Below are 16643 nucleotides of genomic sequence, written 5' to 3' on the forward strand. Positions count from 1 at the left end.
TAGTATAGACTAGACGATGACCGAGCTTTGCTCGGTATTTTTTTATGACAAATAATATAAATAAACAATTCATTTTCTTGGTCTAACCTTAAACCAAACACTCATTGGCTTCGGGTGGCTTAACAACGCCATCTTGCGAAATAGCTTAATAGTATTATGATTCACCAATAGATGTCGAAGAAGAGTCATAAAGTTGATTATCGATAAAGTTGATTATTGAAAACACGAATAAAACACAATTTTCTGAAAATAATTCGTAGCTAGATCGATTTATCGCCCCCGAAAGCCCCTATAAAGTAAATTTTATAAAAATCGTTGGAGCCGTTTCCGAGATCCAGATTATATATATATATACAAGAATTGCTCGTTTAAAGGTATAAGATAAAACAAAACTCCGACTGTAGCTGTAATTACCTCGTTACGCAGTTAAGGTGTAAGTGAACTGACCTTGGTGGCCAGGAGTTTGGCAAGCAGATCGACCAGACCATTCCTGCTGCACTCCCGGATTGCGCGGCAGTGGGGGTCCGTAGCGCCGTGTGCGATCAGCATCTCCGCTATTTGTATATTAGAAGCGCGAGCTGCAAGCGCTAGTGCTGTCCATGGACCGTCTCCTGTGCCCATCGTGAGTAAACAAGTAAAATGTTAAAAAGATAAGGCTGGGCTACCTAACAACTTACGGTTTATGAATGAGCTTCAATATAGCATGAACTTCGCCTCTGACTTTCAGACATGAGGTCTATGTAACAATTATATTATACAGCGGTTCTTTCATCCTTGACCTCCAGACCATCACTCTCATCCAGACCTGAAGGTATGCCTGCTGCGGGCTACTTGCCCGTATACGGGCTTACAAAAGGCCCTGCCACCAGTAATTACCACCACCCTTTTTTTGTCTCAACGATGCATGGTTTTGTAAGCAGACCGCGGGCCCAAGGATTTTAGGGCCCACCCCGTAAAAGACTCCCCTGTACTCTTACACCTGACGTCCGATCCCCTCCGAGGCCAGAACCCGGATAAGGTAGGGAGGTTATCGCGGTCAACACTACAACCAGACGCCGTGGCTCATCCCAAGGACGCCCAGCCGACGGAGCCTTCGAGGCGAATCGAAGGCTCTGAAACGTCAACCGTCTCGGTGCGGTTATAAAAATGTGACAACCTGTGACAAGGACGGGGGGAGGGGTTCAAAAGTCCTAAAATTCGTGTGACGTAATTTATGGATGGCCCCTTGAGTCTATGATGATAGATGGTAGGTGTCCATGGGCTCCAGTAACCACTTAACACCAGGTGGGCTGTGAGCTTCGTCTACCCATCCAAGCAATAAAAAATAAAAAAAATAATATAATATAAAAATACAGTTTTAATTATAGTAGAACAAACTCTCGAGAACCGACGAAAGTACTCTGTATGGAAAAGTAACCAAACTCACGCTCGGCTGGGTAGTTGTTGCGGCACGGCGAGGGGGATCCGTCCCGGGCAAGAGAAGCGGAGGCGCTCCGGGACCTGCGGCTGTCCCGGACACCGTCCGCGTCCAGCTGCATCAACCAGATTATGTTTTACCAACCGCCAAAGATCCAAAGCCTCGTTTGAGGGACACCGTGGAACCCTCCATTCATTGGTAGGAACTCTTGCGAGTCCGCGCGGGTAGGTGCCACCAACCCGCCTATTTCTGCGTGAAGCAGTAATGCGTTTCGGTTTGAAGGACGGGGCAGCCGTTGTAACTATCTATACTGAGACCTTATATTTCAAGGTAGACATTTACGTTGTAGAAGTCTATGGGCTCCAGTAACCACTTAACACCAGGAGGATTGTCAGCTCGTCCACCCATCTAAGGAATAAATAAATAAAACCAGCTGCCGTGGTTTGGTCTAGAGTAGCACCACCCCGCCTTACCATGTTCATATTAAGGAACTAAAGGATTCAGTGATTGGACATCAATGGCCTCTGGATTTGTGTCGCATTTACTAACAATAAGTCGTATAGTAACCACCATTCTGCTTACTGTCAAGTTTAGCCCCACTGAGTTTCTCGCCGGATCTTCTCAGTGGGTCGCGATTCCGATGCGGTGGTAGATTCAGCGAAGCACTGCTCTTGCTAGTGTTAGCAAATTCTCTTAGGTTGAGCTTGTGAGCTCACCTACCGGTCTCTGAGTAGCTGGGATAGCCTTTTAAGCTACCGGCGGATAGGTAGGGGGAAAATGTCAAGTTTTATTTGCGGGTATGTTTGTCACGAAAGAGAAAGAAGAAGGATCGATGCATTAGAAATGTGGTGCTGGAGAAGGACGCTCCGTATATCTTGGACTGAGCATCGCACCAACGCCTCGATCCTAAAAGAACTAAATATCTCTCAAAGGTTGTCGTCGACAGTGCAATCCAGGATTCTTCGATATTTTGGACACGTATCGCGACGGCCAGCAGAGTCTATCGAGAAACTTGTTGTTCAGGGTAGGGTCAACGGTAAGATCTCGTGGACGAATCTTCATGCGCTGGACTGATCAGGTGAAAGACCTTACTGAAACCTCATTTAACGCGTGTGTGTGCGCCGGGCCTCGGTTCGCAAACTATGGAGAACATCTGTCAAGGCTTTAATAAGCCAGAATTCCACATGACCACGACTGCCCTGCCAAGAGTAACCGACTATGATGATGATGTTTATCACTCACGTCAGCTGGCGGTGAGGCCTGTACATCTGCAGATGCTCCGGCGACGAGGAGTCGCTGCAGAGCGCGCACGTGGCCAGCGCGGACCGCCGCCACCACGCTGCCGTCACAGCCCGGGGTTGCCGACAGGGACACCGGCCTAACGCGTCTGCTGCTCTCGGATGGAGTGTCCTGGGTACCATGAACCATCAGGGTTGTCAATCACACATGGAGAAACTACTACAAATGGAATATCTGCCATGGAGCGATTGACACTGAGCCGTGCCACACTCCGAATGTTGATGGGGTCCACTTGCATGAAAGATAGACCGCGACTAGACTATGACATCGTTGATGTCATACCACTCACCAGAGGGGTCGTGGGTCAATCATATGTAGACAGAGAAATCTCTAAATAGAAAATGGACGTTTGTGTGTCTATGGTCCGTATAGATTTTGACAAGAAATCTTTAGATTGTCTTAGCGTGTGATTATGTGAAGTTTGATTTCAATCAAAGATATATCAAAAATCCGGCTAGCAAAGCGGAAAGGATATGTCTTATAACTAAGTAAGCGTTTATTGGTTATACTATACAGATACTCACTTGGTTTCCACCGGTGAGTCTGCTGACGATGGCGTGGATCCCTAGAGAAATGCCGCCTCGATGTGGACTGGAGGCAGGAGGAGGTTCCGACTCCTCGCTCTGTGGAAGATGCCTCACAATTATTATTACAAGGATTTGTGGCGGGTAGCCATCATACAACGCAAGATAATTGAAAGATGCCCGAATCTCGCTTACGACATTTTCAAGATAAAGCGCATATATACAAGTTCCGAACAACAACATCTGGACCGTCGGTCTACCGAGCAATATCACCAGCTCGGTGGAAGATCTTCCCTTTGTCTTATATCTCTTCAGATTATTCTTTTTATTTTTGTTTTCATTTAAATAAGATGGCGCTTTCATATGGGATTTATGGTATGGGGAGGGAGGGAGTCACAAATGGGATCCCCACCCCACGACACTAGTCCCAAAAAATCTCAAGATACCAGACTGCATCGTGAATAATGCTAGTGCTTGATTATGTTTAAATGAATATTTATCAATCTTCACCCCTCCAAAGATAGGAGCAAGTGGCGTGGAATGGTCCAGAATGAACTCTTGTTGCGAGGAGGTGTTCACGACCAGACGAAGAAGAAGAAGACTCCTCCTGACTTGGGAGTCCCGAATCAGGACCGCTGAATGTGGTATATATGGGCGCAAACGCCATTATTGGCAATAATTAACATCATAATAATTATATAGTTTAGTTTATTCTATGTTATTGTTTATTTATTGTTAGCAACAAGGGCGGATCCAGGGGGTGGGTCATGGGGGTCATGACCCCCCCCTGAGCTGGTTCCAGGACCTAGGTGGACCACATATTGAACATAATGATTTTAGGACCACGGTTATGGAATTAAATAATCTGCCTCATTCCGGGCGTGATAGTGCTTCTCTGGATGTCTTCAAGAGAAGATGACAATATGTACGTGTTTATGTACAAGTTATTATGTGTTAAGTTTTTCAAGTGTACAATAAAGAATAAATATTTTTAAGTGCAGTATTTACGTACATTAATAAAATACCTATTTTTAACTTGTATCTATTGTTATCAAAATTAAATTATAAGTTCTTGACTTGACCATGACTATGTGACCCCCTCCTGGCACCAAAGTTGGATCCGCCCTTGGTTAGCAAGATGAAACTTATTCTACCATTTTTAATAATTAGCAGAAACTGTTTTTATCTGAAGATTTTCAGAATATTATTAATGTTTATAATATTGTTTAAAAACACCAATGACTGTATAAACAATTAAATATGAATAAAGCATAAATATTAATAATAATTTATATAATAATTAACAGTAATAATTGAATTAGATATTGTAATTGTTATGCAATGATGTTGTTGGCGCCATCTGTTAATTATTAGGCTGGTTAATAACAATGTTAGTTTATATTAGTTAAAAGTAATTTATGTAAAATAAATTAATGTCAGAGTCATGTAAAAATCACTAAAACATATATTGCGAATATTAAGCCATATTTTGTGAATATTTGTTTGTATAAAAAAGAAGTTGTAGTTGCTACAACCAACACAAAATGGCTAATTGTGTAAGAGCTAAGGCGTAGCTTTTCGTAATAAACAAGTATGTTAAAGTTTTATAGTATTGTATTGTATTTTCATTGTAAAAGACCTTATGTGAGGCCTATAAAATCAAAGGCACCTAAACGCCTTAATGTCGTAAAATGGATGAACAATGGCGCTATCTTGTTTAGTTAGTTGGACACGCTTTAGTTTTCATGTTATAACAAATGCAGCTAAATCTCTAACAAATTCAGTTCAAAAATTTCATTTTTACTCTGTACTAAGTACTAATAAACGAAGTTTTATCATTTAAAATTCCGATTATTAGTAATATTCTCATAATTCTACTTTAAAATAAAGAATATCGTAGCTATCCGAACAAAGTTATTTCAGCTTCTCAAACCGGGAGTGTTGCTAACACTGGCCCTAGCAAGAGCGGTACTTCGATAGATCGGGAGGATCCGTAATGACGTGTTTAGGGCCGATCTTTGTAGTTTACCTGAATATTTGACAGACTTGGATTTAGCTGCCTTTGATTTTATAGGCCTCATATGTGAAAATCCTGGCGTAACGCCGACATATACTTATCTTGTTACCTTGTCAATGGGCCGGCAGGGGACCATGTGGTCCAGCAATGCAGCCAACACGGGCATGTTGCCCAAGGTACTGGCCACATACAGGGCGCTCTGACCGCGTGCATCAGTGGCGTTAATATCGAACGCGGCTTGATACTCCCAACGTCCACTCGGGTCTCTGCGAGAAACGGTATTACCGGTGGTAGGACCTCTTGTGATAAATAAAACTATATTGTAATGAGCAGACCACTGACATACACTAAGAACAAATAAAATACCTGCATTGACAGTTCTTGTCAAGAAATTATCTTAAAAGGAACAATCCTTGATTCCGATTGGTCAGTAAGGATCATTCGCCTAAGGTATCAATCGCTAGAGTCATTCCACTTGGGAAGAGAACTAAAAGCTGGTAATTCTGCGGGTAATTACTGGTTGTAGGACCTCTTCTGAGTCCACGCGTGTAGGTACCACAACGCTGCTTATTTCTGCCGTGAAACAGTAATGCGTTTCGTTTTGAAGGGTGGGGCAGCCGTTGTAACTATACTGAGACCTTAGAACTTATATCTCAAGGTGGGAGGCGGCATTTACGTTTTAGTGCCTATAGGCTCCGGTAACCACTTAACATCAGATTAGTACGGGGTAACACCATTTATTCAATAAAAATATTTAAAAAAAACGTAATCTTGTTACAAACACAAAACCTTCATTTACCATACTTGAAGAACGACTGACAAACGTCACGTGAGTAGTGTGCGAGAGAGATAGCGCTTTAAGAAGCCGAAATTAGCCGACTGTCTCTTTCCAATGGATGAGGTGCAATATTTATCGACGGGCACTTTACAAATAGTTAATTTTTTATTGCATAGATCTGTGGACGAGCTCACAGCCCACCACTGCCACCAGGTTCTGGTGCACCTACCGGAGCCAGTGAATTACCCACAGACACAGCCCACTGAGTTTCTCGCCGGATCTTCTCAGGGGTTCGCGTTTCCGATCCGGTGGTAGATTCTGCGAAGCGCTGCTCTTGCTAGGGCCAGTGTTAGCAACACTCCGGTTTGAGCCCCGTGAGCTCACCTACACGTTAGGGCAAAGCTGATATAGCCTCTCAAGGCTATCAAAAAAGGAGCCAGTTTTTTATTTTTTTATTGCTTAGATGTGTGGACGAGCTCACAGCGCACCTGGTGCTTTGGAGCCCATAGACATTTGCAACATAAATGCGCCACCCACCTTGAGATATAAGTTCGAAGGTCTCAGTATAATTACAACGGCTGCCCCACACCCTTCAAACCGAAACGCATTACTCCTTCACGGCAGAAATAGGAGGAGTGATGATACACATGGTACATGGTGATACGGACTCACAAGAGGTCCTACCACCGGGGTCCGGGTTTGATTTTGATTACATGATGTTATTCCTTCACCGTGGAAGTCAATCGTGAACATTTATTAAGTACGTGTATTTCATTAGAAAAATCGGTACCCGCCAGCGGGATTCGAACACCGGTGCATCGCTACATACGAACGCACCGGACGTCAATCAATAGTACTAAATCAGAGAAATCGCCCGAGCTCACTAAAAACCCTGCGCTGTACTTACATGTAAGTGTTGAGTACTGAAGCCGGGTAAGGATACTCCAGCAGCAGCGTGACGATAGACGCGTGACCGCCGATGCACGCGGCGTGGAGCGGCAACCATTTCTCTACTGTCTCTTGCTGTCCAACAATAATGTTTATCTATATACTAAATACGGGAAGCAAAAACTTTGTAACCCTTTTTACGAAAATTAAGCGGACGGAGGATTATGAAATTTCCCACACTTATAGAGAATATAGAGGGGTGCAGGATTTACTGGTGGTAGGACCTCTTGTGAGTCCGCACGGGTAGGTACCACCACCCCGCCTATTTCTGCCGTGAAGCAGTAATGCGTTTCGGTTTGAAGGGTGGGACAGCCGTTGTAACTATACTTGAGACCTTAAAACTCATTTCTCAAGGTGGGTGGCGCATTTACGTTTTAAATATCTATGGGCTCCGGTAACCACTTAACACCAGATGGACTTTGAGCTCGTCCACCCATTTAAGCAATAAAAAAATATATTGCAAGATGAAGTAATAATCACAGAGTAAAAATCATTTTAAAAGTATTTTCACTTAGCAAGATGGATGGAGATCACTGTTCTGATGTTCAATATAAAAGTCACAGATATGAGACACGTTGAAACATGACTTTATTATTCAAATCGCAAAATCTTCAACTCCCTTATACCATCAAGCTTCTGGTCACTATCGATGAAGCCAGAACTAACCTGGACAGCCTCAGGGAAATAAGAGAGTAGCAACTTGACGATGTCCAAGCGACCGTGGTAGCAAGCGATGTAGAGGGGACTGTATTTCGTGACGGGGTGGGCTCTGCCGTCAGCGCCGGCGTCCAGGAGTGCCGCCACCGCTGTGGTCAGTCCGGCTTCTGCAGCACTGGATATGTAGACAAGGAGACAATCGGTATTGAAAGGCCTCAAATTTATCAACACGCTTTTATTAGCTCAGTGTGTATGGTCATATTTAACGAAATCTTTGAACGTCATCTTTACAGACTTGAAGACATCTGATTAACTAGACAATTTGCAGACGCGTCAAGGACAGATGGCGATACAATAGTTTTTAACTTCGCTCTAATATCCCACTAGTAGGTAGGGTCTAGTTCCACCCACCAGACACCATGAGGCCAGGATAGCCCGTCGAGACTACTGGCAGATAGGTAGACAAAAAAAGGTTCGCAAAACAAAAAGAGGCACCCCCAAAAAGAGACACGGTAAGCCCCTTAACAAGCCCGGGTTCGGGGTCGTTTAGGAGGTAGGGACCAAAATACCATCCTGAGGCCCGCGGTGCACACCCTAGATCTGCGGATCGTCCAGTCCCATATACCCCACGCGCCCCCTAGGTACAGGACCTTGTAGGAGGATCGGCCCTAGGCCCAGAAAAAAAAAAGGTTGGCGGTACCTACCCCTATGCGTTGACAAGATATTCTACCACCAACAATTAGTACGGATTGACAGCAGCGTTAGTCCAACTCCCTCAAACTTTATTACTGGTGGTAGGACCTCTTGTGAGTCCACGCGGGTAGGTCCCACCACCCTGCCTATTTCTGCCGTGAAGCAGTAATGCGTTTCGGTTTGAAGAGTGAGCCGTTGTAACTATACTTGAGACCTTAGAACTAATATCTCAAGGTGGGTGGCGCATTTACGTTGTAGATGTCTATGGGCTCCAGTAAAGACTTAACACCAGTTGGACTGTGAGCTCGTTAACCCATCTAAGCAACAAAAAAAACTTACACATATAATAGAGTATTGGCTCCGCCCGGAGTCAGATTCACTATGAGGCCTGCGTCGTTGCCAAGTGTCGCCAGCTTGGCCTTGAGCTGCTGACTCTCACCCCTGGATACCAGGTCGCGGAGTTGCGTGTGCTGCGACAATCTTTCACGGTCTTGAGCATCTGCGCGAAAGAGTACAAGGTGAGTTTTGCATCCGTCATTATTCTTTTTTGGCCTACCTACACTAATAATCTCGAGGGGTTATTATACTAGGTTCAACGGACGTGTAGCCGAGCTCACGGGACTCAGCCTGGTGAATTTACCAACACTAACCCTAGCAAGGGTAGTGCTTCACTGAATCTTTTGTAATCGTCGTGGTCTAAAGGATAAGACGTCCGGTAAATTCGTATCTAGCGATGAACCAGTGTTCGAATCCCGCAGGCGGGTACCAATGTTTCAAATGAAATATGTACTTAACAAATGTTCACGATTGACTTCCACGGTGAAGGAATAGCATCGTGTAATAAAAATGAAACCCGCAAAATTTATAATTTGCGTAATTACTGGTGGTAGAACCTCTTGTGAGTCCGCGCGGGTAGGTACCACCACACCGCCTATTTCTGCCGTGAAGCAGTAATGCGTTTCGGTTTGAATGGTAGGGCAGCCGCTGTAACTATACTGAGACCTTAGAACTCATATCTCAAGGGTTGGTGGCGCATTTACGTTGTAGATGTCTATGAGCTCCAGTGACCACTTAACACCAGGTGGGCTGTGAGCTCGTCCACACATCTAAGCAACAATAAAACTAGACCGACTGAGAAGATTCGACGAGAAACACAGTAAGTTGTGTCTGTGGGTTAATTTTTACGACGAACCCTTCGTCGCCTTTGACGAGAACGGTGACCGCTGGTATTCCGATAGTGGATCGGGAGGATATGAAGCGACGTGTTTTGGGAGACTGCGAATGTTTATCGTGTGATCCTCTAGATAGGGTATGTACATAGGTACCAGCAGCTTATAACATTAACAACATAAGTTTCAAAAGAAACTAAGTAACTACGTAATTTGAGAAACAATAAAACTGTATGAGAGCGTAATGAGTCTGTAAGCTCAAATCAGTGCCACCCACCTTGAGATATAAGTTCTAAAATCTCAAGTATAGTTACAACGGCTGCCGTACCCTTCAAGCCGAAACGGATTACTGCTTCACGGTAGTAATAGGCAGGGCGGTGGTACCTACCCGCGCGGACTCACAAGAGGTCCTACCACCAGTAATAAGCATATCGTAGTGACGGCACTACGGAATTTGAAGGGTTACATAAAACACACACACCCTCCTGTCTCCAAGGATCCGCGACGTCGTCAATAAAATACTGTGTCGCGTCGTAAGCGGCGTCCGCTTCCTCCTGCAGCTGCGGTAAGACTGGACGTTGCTGAGCCCGCGAACGTGCCTCAATGGCGGCCGACCGGAAGCGACGCATCTCGTTCCGTTTCCGATATTATGTTTTGTTTTTATTCACTCGACACTTTTATGTAAAAAGCAAATGCTTCAAAAACAATACAGTCTAATACAATTTTCACAATTGTCTTTTAACTGATTTTAATAAATTAATTTCTTTTGTTTTTGTTAACAATTGACAATTGACGAGCTGTTTTTTTTTAACTTCACAAAAAAAAATTTAATGGAAAATAACGTATTAAATATATTATTAGGTTTTCCGGTGTCATGATGACATCGATAATACTTTAAAGGTTTAATCTCGCTATCAGCTCGGATGACTTCGAAATAATACAATGACAATTATGTCGCCACCCGCCTTGCGAGATGAGGTGGCTTGGGGCATTTACGTGGTGCAGACACCCAACCCAGGCAAGACAAGACAACGGAACAATAATGCCGCCACCCACGTTGCGAGATGAGGTGGCTTGGGGCATTTATGTGGTGCACACACCCGACTCAGGCAAGACGAGACAACGGAACAATAATTCCGCCACCCACCTTGCGAGATGAGGTGGCATGGGGCATTCACGTGGTGCACACACCCGACCCAGGCAAGACGAGACAAAGGAACAATAATGCCGCCACCCACCTTGCGAATCAAGAAATTTCGTAACAAAAATAAAACCTAACACCCCCGCTCCGCCTAATATGTAACTCGCATTCAACACATTCACACGTTGCGCTTGTATAGTGTTTGTGAATAAGCGCGCGGCGTGACGTAGCACTGCATGCGCATCATGAAAAGTCTGCCCATCTCTCTCTCTCGCGGTTTAGCTTATGAGTGTGAAAGAGACAGTTAATGTTTTGCTTTTGTTAATGGTTATAAAAACAGCGTGGTCTTATTTTATTATTGTTTTAATATTAAATTATTATTGTTGTTTAATTATAATTGCATAAGTTGATAAAAAATGCTATGCAATAGTTTTACCGCGGCAGTCCCCGAGTGCCACACGTGTTTTTTTTAACGTTCCCGATAGCGTAAAAGTTAACTCAAATTTGTATAAAGTTAGAACAGCGCCCCTTCGCTGCAAACGTTAAGAAACTCTCACTGAGCACACACTACTCGCAGTGCGTATCGGAACATAGCCGAAATGTGATTTTGCAAGTCAGTCTAGTGCACTTTCACTGCTGACGTCAATTTTGGCGGATAACCTTTATCGTCCAACAAGCCATCGGGTACTAATTGCGTTTTGTTTTATCGCTCCAGCTGTAAGAGTGACGTCATGTAAACAACTCAGTGGCCCGAGAGAAGTTTTTTATTTTTTTTATTGCTTAGATGGTTGGACGAGCTCACAGCTCACCTGGTTATTAAGTGGTTACAGGAGCCCATAGACATCTACGACGTAAATGCGTCACCCACCTTGAGATATAAGTTCTAAGGTCTCAGTATAGTTACAACGGCTGCCCCACCGTTAAAACCGAAACGCATTACTGTTTCACGGCAGAAATAGGCGGGGTGGTGGTACCTACCCACGCGGACTCACAAGAGGTCCTACCACCAGTAAAACCAGTAAATTAGTTCAACATATTCTTAAATAATTAATATTGTCCAGTTAATGATATATAAGATTAAATTTAATTAGATAGTAACTTACATATGTGTGTGAGTGTGTGTACGTGCGGTTGTGTGTGTGTATGTATATACATGTATACACACACACAAGGTATTTAGGCATTTGTTCAGTTGTTAGAATGTTTCTGTATGCACCTGTTTTGAATTGTAATCCAGATTGTTATCTATACTCCTACTTATATACTTAGTCTGGCCATAAATACTGTTACAATTAAAAATAAACAAAATATTACATTTGAATTTGGAATCTGTCATTTTTATATGATTGCTCATTGAGTTTTCTCATTTTGGCGCCAATACATTGTACAATATTTTGCGATATTAAAATGGAGTGGGGTGATAAAGAGAACCGAATCGCTGTGATTGCATTACACAAAGTAGGTATGGAGCCAAATGCAATTTTTAAAGCTCTCCATACGCTTGGTATTAGTAAAATGTTTGTGTACCGGGCTATTATTAGGTGCAATGAGACCTCCTCTGTTTGTGACAGAAAAAAGACTGGCCGTCGTCTAGTCCCGATCTTAATCCGCTGGATTATGATTTATGGTCAGTTTTAGAGAGTACGGCTTGCACTAAACGCCATGATAATTTGGAGTCCCTAAAACGATCCGTACGATTGGCAGTGAAAAATTTTCCCATGGAAAGAGTGCGTGCTTCTATTGATAACTGGCCTCAACGTTTAAAGGACTGTATTGCAGCCAATGGAGACCACTCCGAATAAGCTTTTTATACTTTAAATTGTTTTATATTTATGTATCAAACTAACATACTGTAAAAGTAATAAATGTTATTTGCCATAGATTTTTTTTTGTTCTCCTTTGTAACAGTATTTATGGCCAGACTAAGTAATATTATAAAGCTGAAGAGTTTATTTGTTTGAACGCGCTAATCTCAGGAACTACTGGTCCGATTTGAAAAATTCTTTCAGTGTTAGATAGCCCATTTATTGAGGAAGGCTATAGGCATAATATCACGCTAAGACCAATACGAGCACCCATAAAGAATGTTTCAAAATCGGGATTATTTTTTCCTTTTGAGAGCTTCCGCTGCGTGCGCTGCAGAAACGGTTAATGTTTCGGTAAAATAATGTATGATAGAATTTATGACAATAATGTATGACAAACCCTTTAAAAGATCTAAAAAAAAGTCCGCGACAGCATATGTCTATAATATATGTTAAGTTTGGCTCACTATAACGTTTTTTATGCTAACCAGATTTGTTCTAAAATAAAGCATTATTTGTGAACTATTCCACGCGGACGAAGTCGCGGGCAAAAGCTAGTATTAAATATTTAAAGTTATAATTTCTATGGTTGTAATTTGTTTTGTGCATCAATAAAGGAATAAAAAAAAGGCTTATCTGCCCGCTTTGCGTGTAGGAAGTGACGCAGAAATGAAGGTTAACTCACTTAAAATCAGAAGCCTTATAAGTCGCATACGATTTTAGTGGGCGTTCAATCTGCGTTCTTGGGTAATAGAATTAGGAGCGTAATTCGATTTGGGTTATGTGTCCGAGGTCAGCAGCCCGAATCAGCGTGAGCAGAGATTGTGGAACTCTTACATGGCGGTCGTAGTTCGCTCGAGGCCGTTGACCCTAAACCATATCTAATTGTCATGCATTGCGTGCAAAATAAAAGCAGTAATGTAATAAAAAGAAATGCAAAATGATTATGTTTTTATTTCAAGCACAAACATATAGTATTGATGGTAGGATCTCTTGTGAGTTCGCGCGGATGGGTACCACCACCCTGCCTATTTCTGCCGTGAAGCAGTAATGCGTTTCGGTTTGAAGGGTGGGGCAGCCGTTGTATTGTAAAAATTGAGTCATTCATGAAGTCGTCGCGGCCTAAAGGATAAGACGTCCGGTGCATACGTATGTAGCGATGCACCGGTGTTCGAATCCCGCAAATTTTCCTAATAAAATACGTACTTAACAATAGTTCACTATTGACTTCCACGGTGAAGGAATAACTTCGTGTAATAAAAATCAAACCCGCAAAATTATAATTTTCGTAATTACTGGTAGTAAGACCTCTTGTGGTACCACCACCCTACCTATTTCTGCCATGAAGCAGTAATGCGTTTCGGTTTGAAGGGCGGGGCAGCCGTTGTAACTATACTGAGATCTTAGAACTTGTATCTCAAGGCGGGTGGCGCATTTACGTTGTAGACGTCCAGCTCCGGTTACCACTTAACACCAGGCGGGCTGCGAGCTTGTACACACAATTAAATAACGGTAGACCTTGTATTTCACCGCAACTACTTTGTCTAATTGACTTTTCATTATGACTTTTAATGGCATCAATTAGTTTGATCTTTGACTGGACAGATACTCCAATTAATTACTGTCTGAGTATAATCGTGGTGTCGCTCACGTTTCGTCATTTGCCGCTAGGGGCGCTGTTCCAACTCCCATACAAATTTGAGTTAACTTTTACGCTATCGAGAAAGTTAAAAAACTCGCACTGAGCACACTGATCGATTCCCACAGTAACTTTTTTTTAATTGTAGAATTTGGCCTAAATGCCCACTACTTATCTGCTTACACCGCAACATACCTGCTATATTTTTATATTTTACAGAATTTCTGTAAATTAAACGGTTGTCTGGAAGAGATCGCTTTTAGCGATAAGACCGCCTATTGTACATATGTGCTTTTGGACTGTTTTTTTTTTTTAATGTAAATTATGTTGGTGTGCAATAAAGTGTATTCTCTCTCTCTCTTACAGATACAAAATACCAAAATTCTTTATTTTCAAAAGCGAGTCAAAACAATACAATGATTGGAGTCTCCTTTTAAGCGTGCAAGCGTTTGTGTACTAGGAGACTCCGCTCTCCCACAGCAAGTGGCACTTAGTTTTCTTCGTCCGCGGTGAAGGTCTTAGTTAGCCACCGTTATTACACATTCAAACCTGTAGGAGCACTTAATTAACAATAGTACATTGTGCACAAAGGGAGAAAAGTTGGACATTTCCTCACGCGTGTAAAATTTCCAATTGGCAAACACGCGGGATGAGATGCCCTACTTTTTTTTCCGCGGTGCACATACTATTTTTTTTATTTTATTATTTTAATACTATTTTTTTTATTTTATTATTTTATTGCTAAGATGTGTGGGCGAGCTCACAGCCCACCTGATATTAAGTGGTTACTGGAGCCCATAGACATTTACAATGTAAATGCGCCACCCACCTTGAGATATAAGTTCTATGGTCTCAGTATAGTTACAACGGCTGCCCCACCCTTCAAACCGAAACGCATTACTGCTTCACGGCAGAAATAGGCGGGGCGGTGGTACCTACCCGTGCGGACTCACAAGAGGTCCTTCCACCAGTACCATTTTTTCTCCTACCAGGCCGAAAGTTCGACATTGTAAAAAACTTAGCACCCGTGGAGTAACGAGCCGAGGTCCAGGGGCGAAGCCCTGGCTGGGCTTGGGGTGGGGGGCGGAACCCCCCCACTCATAAAGAAAACAATTTAACTGTTTTTTAATTTTTAAATAAACTACTACTAATTGAATAAGAACTGTCTGATGAACTCATCTTTGTTTAATACTTCACTATTAAATTTTATTGCCTTTTGTTTATTTCACTTTTACACTAAACATAATATTGCAAATTACCCGAGCACAACAATGGCGGAGAGCTTTAGGTGCGTGAGAGCAGACGTAGACACTAACGCGCATGCGCACTTGTCAGTACCCAGGGAGGAAAAGTTAGACTTTCTTCCCTGTACTACGGGAGGAAAACCGAACTTTCGACGTCGGCAGGAGAAAAAATAATAACGACCTAGCTCGCTTTATCCCTTCCCTATCTCCACGGTCCGCCTAAAGACCGCCCATTGTACTGTTACGCCGGTAGAGCAACGCCATCTATCGCCGAATAGTCGAACGAATATCGAAGAATCTAGTAACACCTAGAACGCCCGAGACGTACAACGCTGTCTATTATTGTCAGATAACGGAAACAGCGAACGGATCACCTGAAGCGAAGCGGTAGAAGCGAATTGATAATTTTAAAGTGTTTGTGAAGTTTTCTAAGTGTTGAATACAGTTTTTAAGTTGTACTTTGGTGGAATTTTATTTATCCCGAACCCCAGCGCGTAACAGTACTAACGTATCTGCTTTTTGACTGTTTTTGAATGTAAAGTTTTGGTGTGCAGTAAAGTGGTCTCTCGCTCTCTCTCTCTCTCTGTCTCTCTCTCACGGTCGAGTGGTTCGCGAGACGCTCTGTCTATTCTCTCACTCTAGCTCCTACTAAATCATTAGTGTAACATAATGAAATACTAAATTTATCTATACTTACTAATATTATAAAGAGGAAAGATTTGTTTGTTTGTTTGTTTCGAATAGGCTCCGAAACTACTGGACCGATTTACAAAATTCTTTTTCCATTAGAAGCCGACATTGTCCCTGATGAACTTAGGCTACTTTTTTAATTTTTTTTTTTTTTTTTTGGTTTCATGTGTGTTTTAATGTTTCCGAAGCGAAGCGAGGGCGGGTCGCTAGTTTATTATAAAAAAAAAGAACACAATATTCCTAACCTAAAAGTACATGTTATTATCCGCAACACGCTTCGTCAGATTATAGAAACAGAGTTAGTTATCAGCAAAATGCTTCGTCAAAAAGTACAATACTTACTTTTAGCTGCAAGCGTCATCATAAATACTATATTGTATCTTTTCTCTCTAGCCATAACGAATCTATTGATCGAGTTAATTTTTACTCTCAACGCGCCTAAAGAAGTTTCACTTCGATATTAATTCACAGAACTTCGCTCTGCGTGTTCCCATCAAAGGGTCAATTCAAATGAAAAAGAAAATCCAACTAAAAATAGAAAATAAATTTTAATAAATTTGAATTAAAAATAGTGTAAGAAAAAATTATTTTATCGTAAAAAGCGTGGGGTGGTTTTCAGGAT

At 42.4% G+C, this 16643-nt stretch overlaps 1 protein-coding gene across 7 annotated transcripts in view; it reads right to left on the reverse strand.

Annotated features, from left to right (window-relative positions):
- Nucleotides 1-16643, reverse strand: part of LOC101740132 (leucine-rich repeat serine/threonine-protein kinase 1) — a 94362-nt gene that overhangs the window by 57192 nt on the left and 20527 nt on the right. For 4 of the 7 annotated variants that reach the window (XM_038019705.2, XM_038019702.2, XM_038019701.2 and 1 more), the window contains 8 exons: nt 8673-8832; nt 7650-7815; nt 6943-7058; nt 5367-5523; nt 3241-3339; nt 2660-2827; nt 1427-1532; nt 448-611 (listed from right to left, as the gene is read on the reverse strand). In XM_038019705.2, coding sequence (XP_037875633.1) covers nt 448-611; nt 1427-1532; nt 2660-2827; nt 3241-3339; nt 5367-5523; nt 6943-7058; nt 7650-7815; nt 8673-8832 — 1136 coding nt within the window. Of the gene's footprint in view, nt 1-447; nt 612-1426; nt 1533-2659; nt 2828-3240; nt 3340-5366; nt 5524-6942; nt 7059-7649; nt 7816-8672; nt 8833-9983; nt 10314-16643 lie in introns of all 7 variants that reach the window. The other 3 variants (XM_062675930.1, XM_038019704.2, XM_062675929.1) reach the window with 1 other exon arrangement.

This window comes from Bombyx mori, chromosome 24 (assembly GCF_030269925.1).
Source record: "Bombyx mori chromosome 24, ASM3026992v2".
NCBI lineage: Eukaryota > Metazoa > Arthropoda > Insecta > Lepidoptera > Bombycidae > Bombyx > Bombyx mori.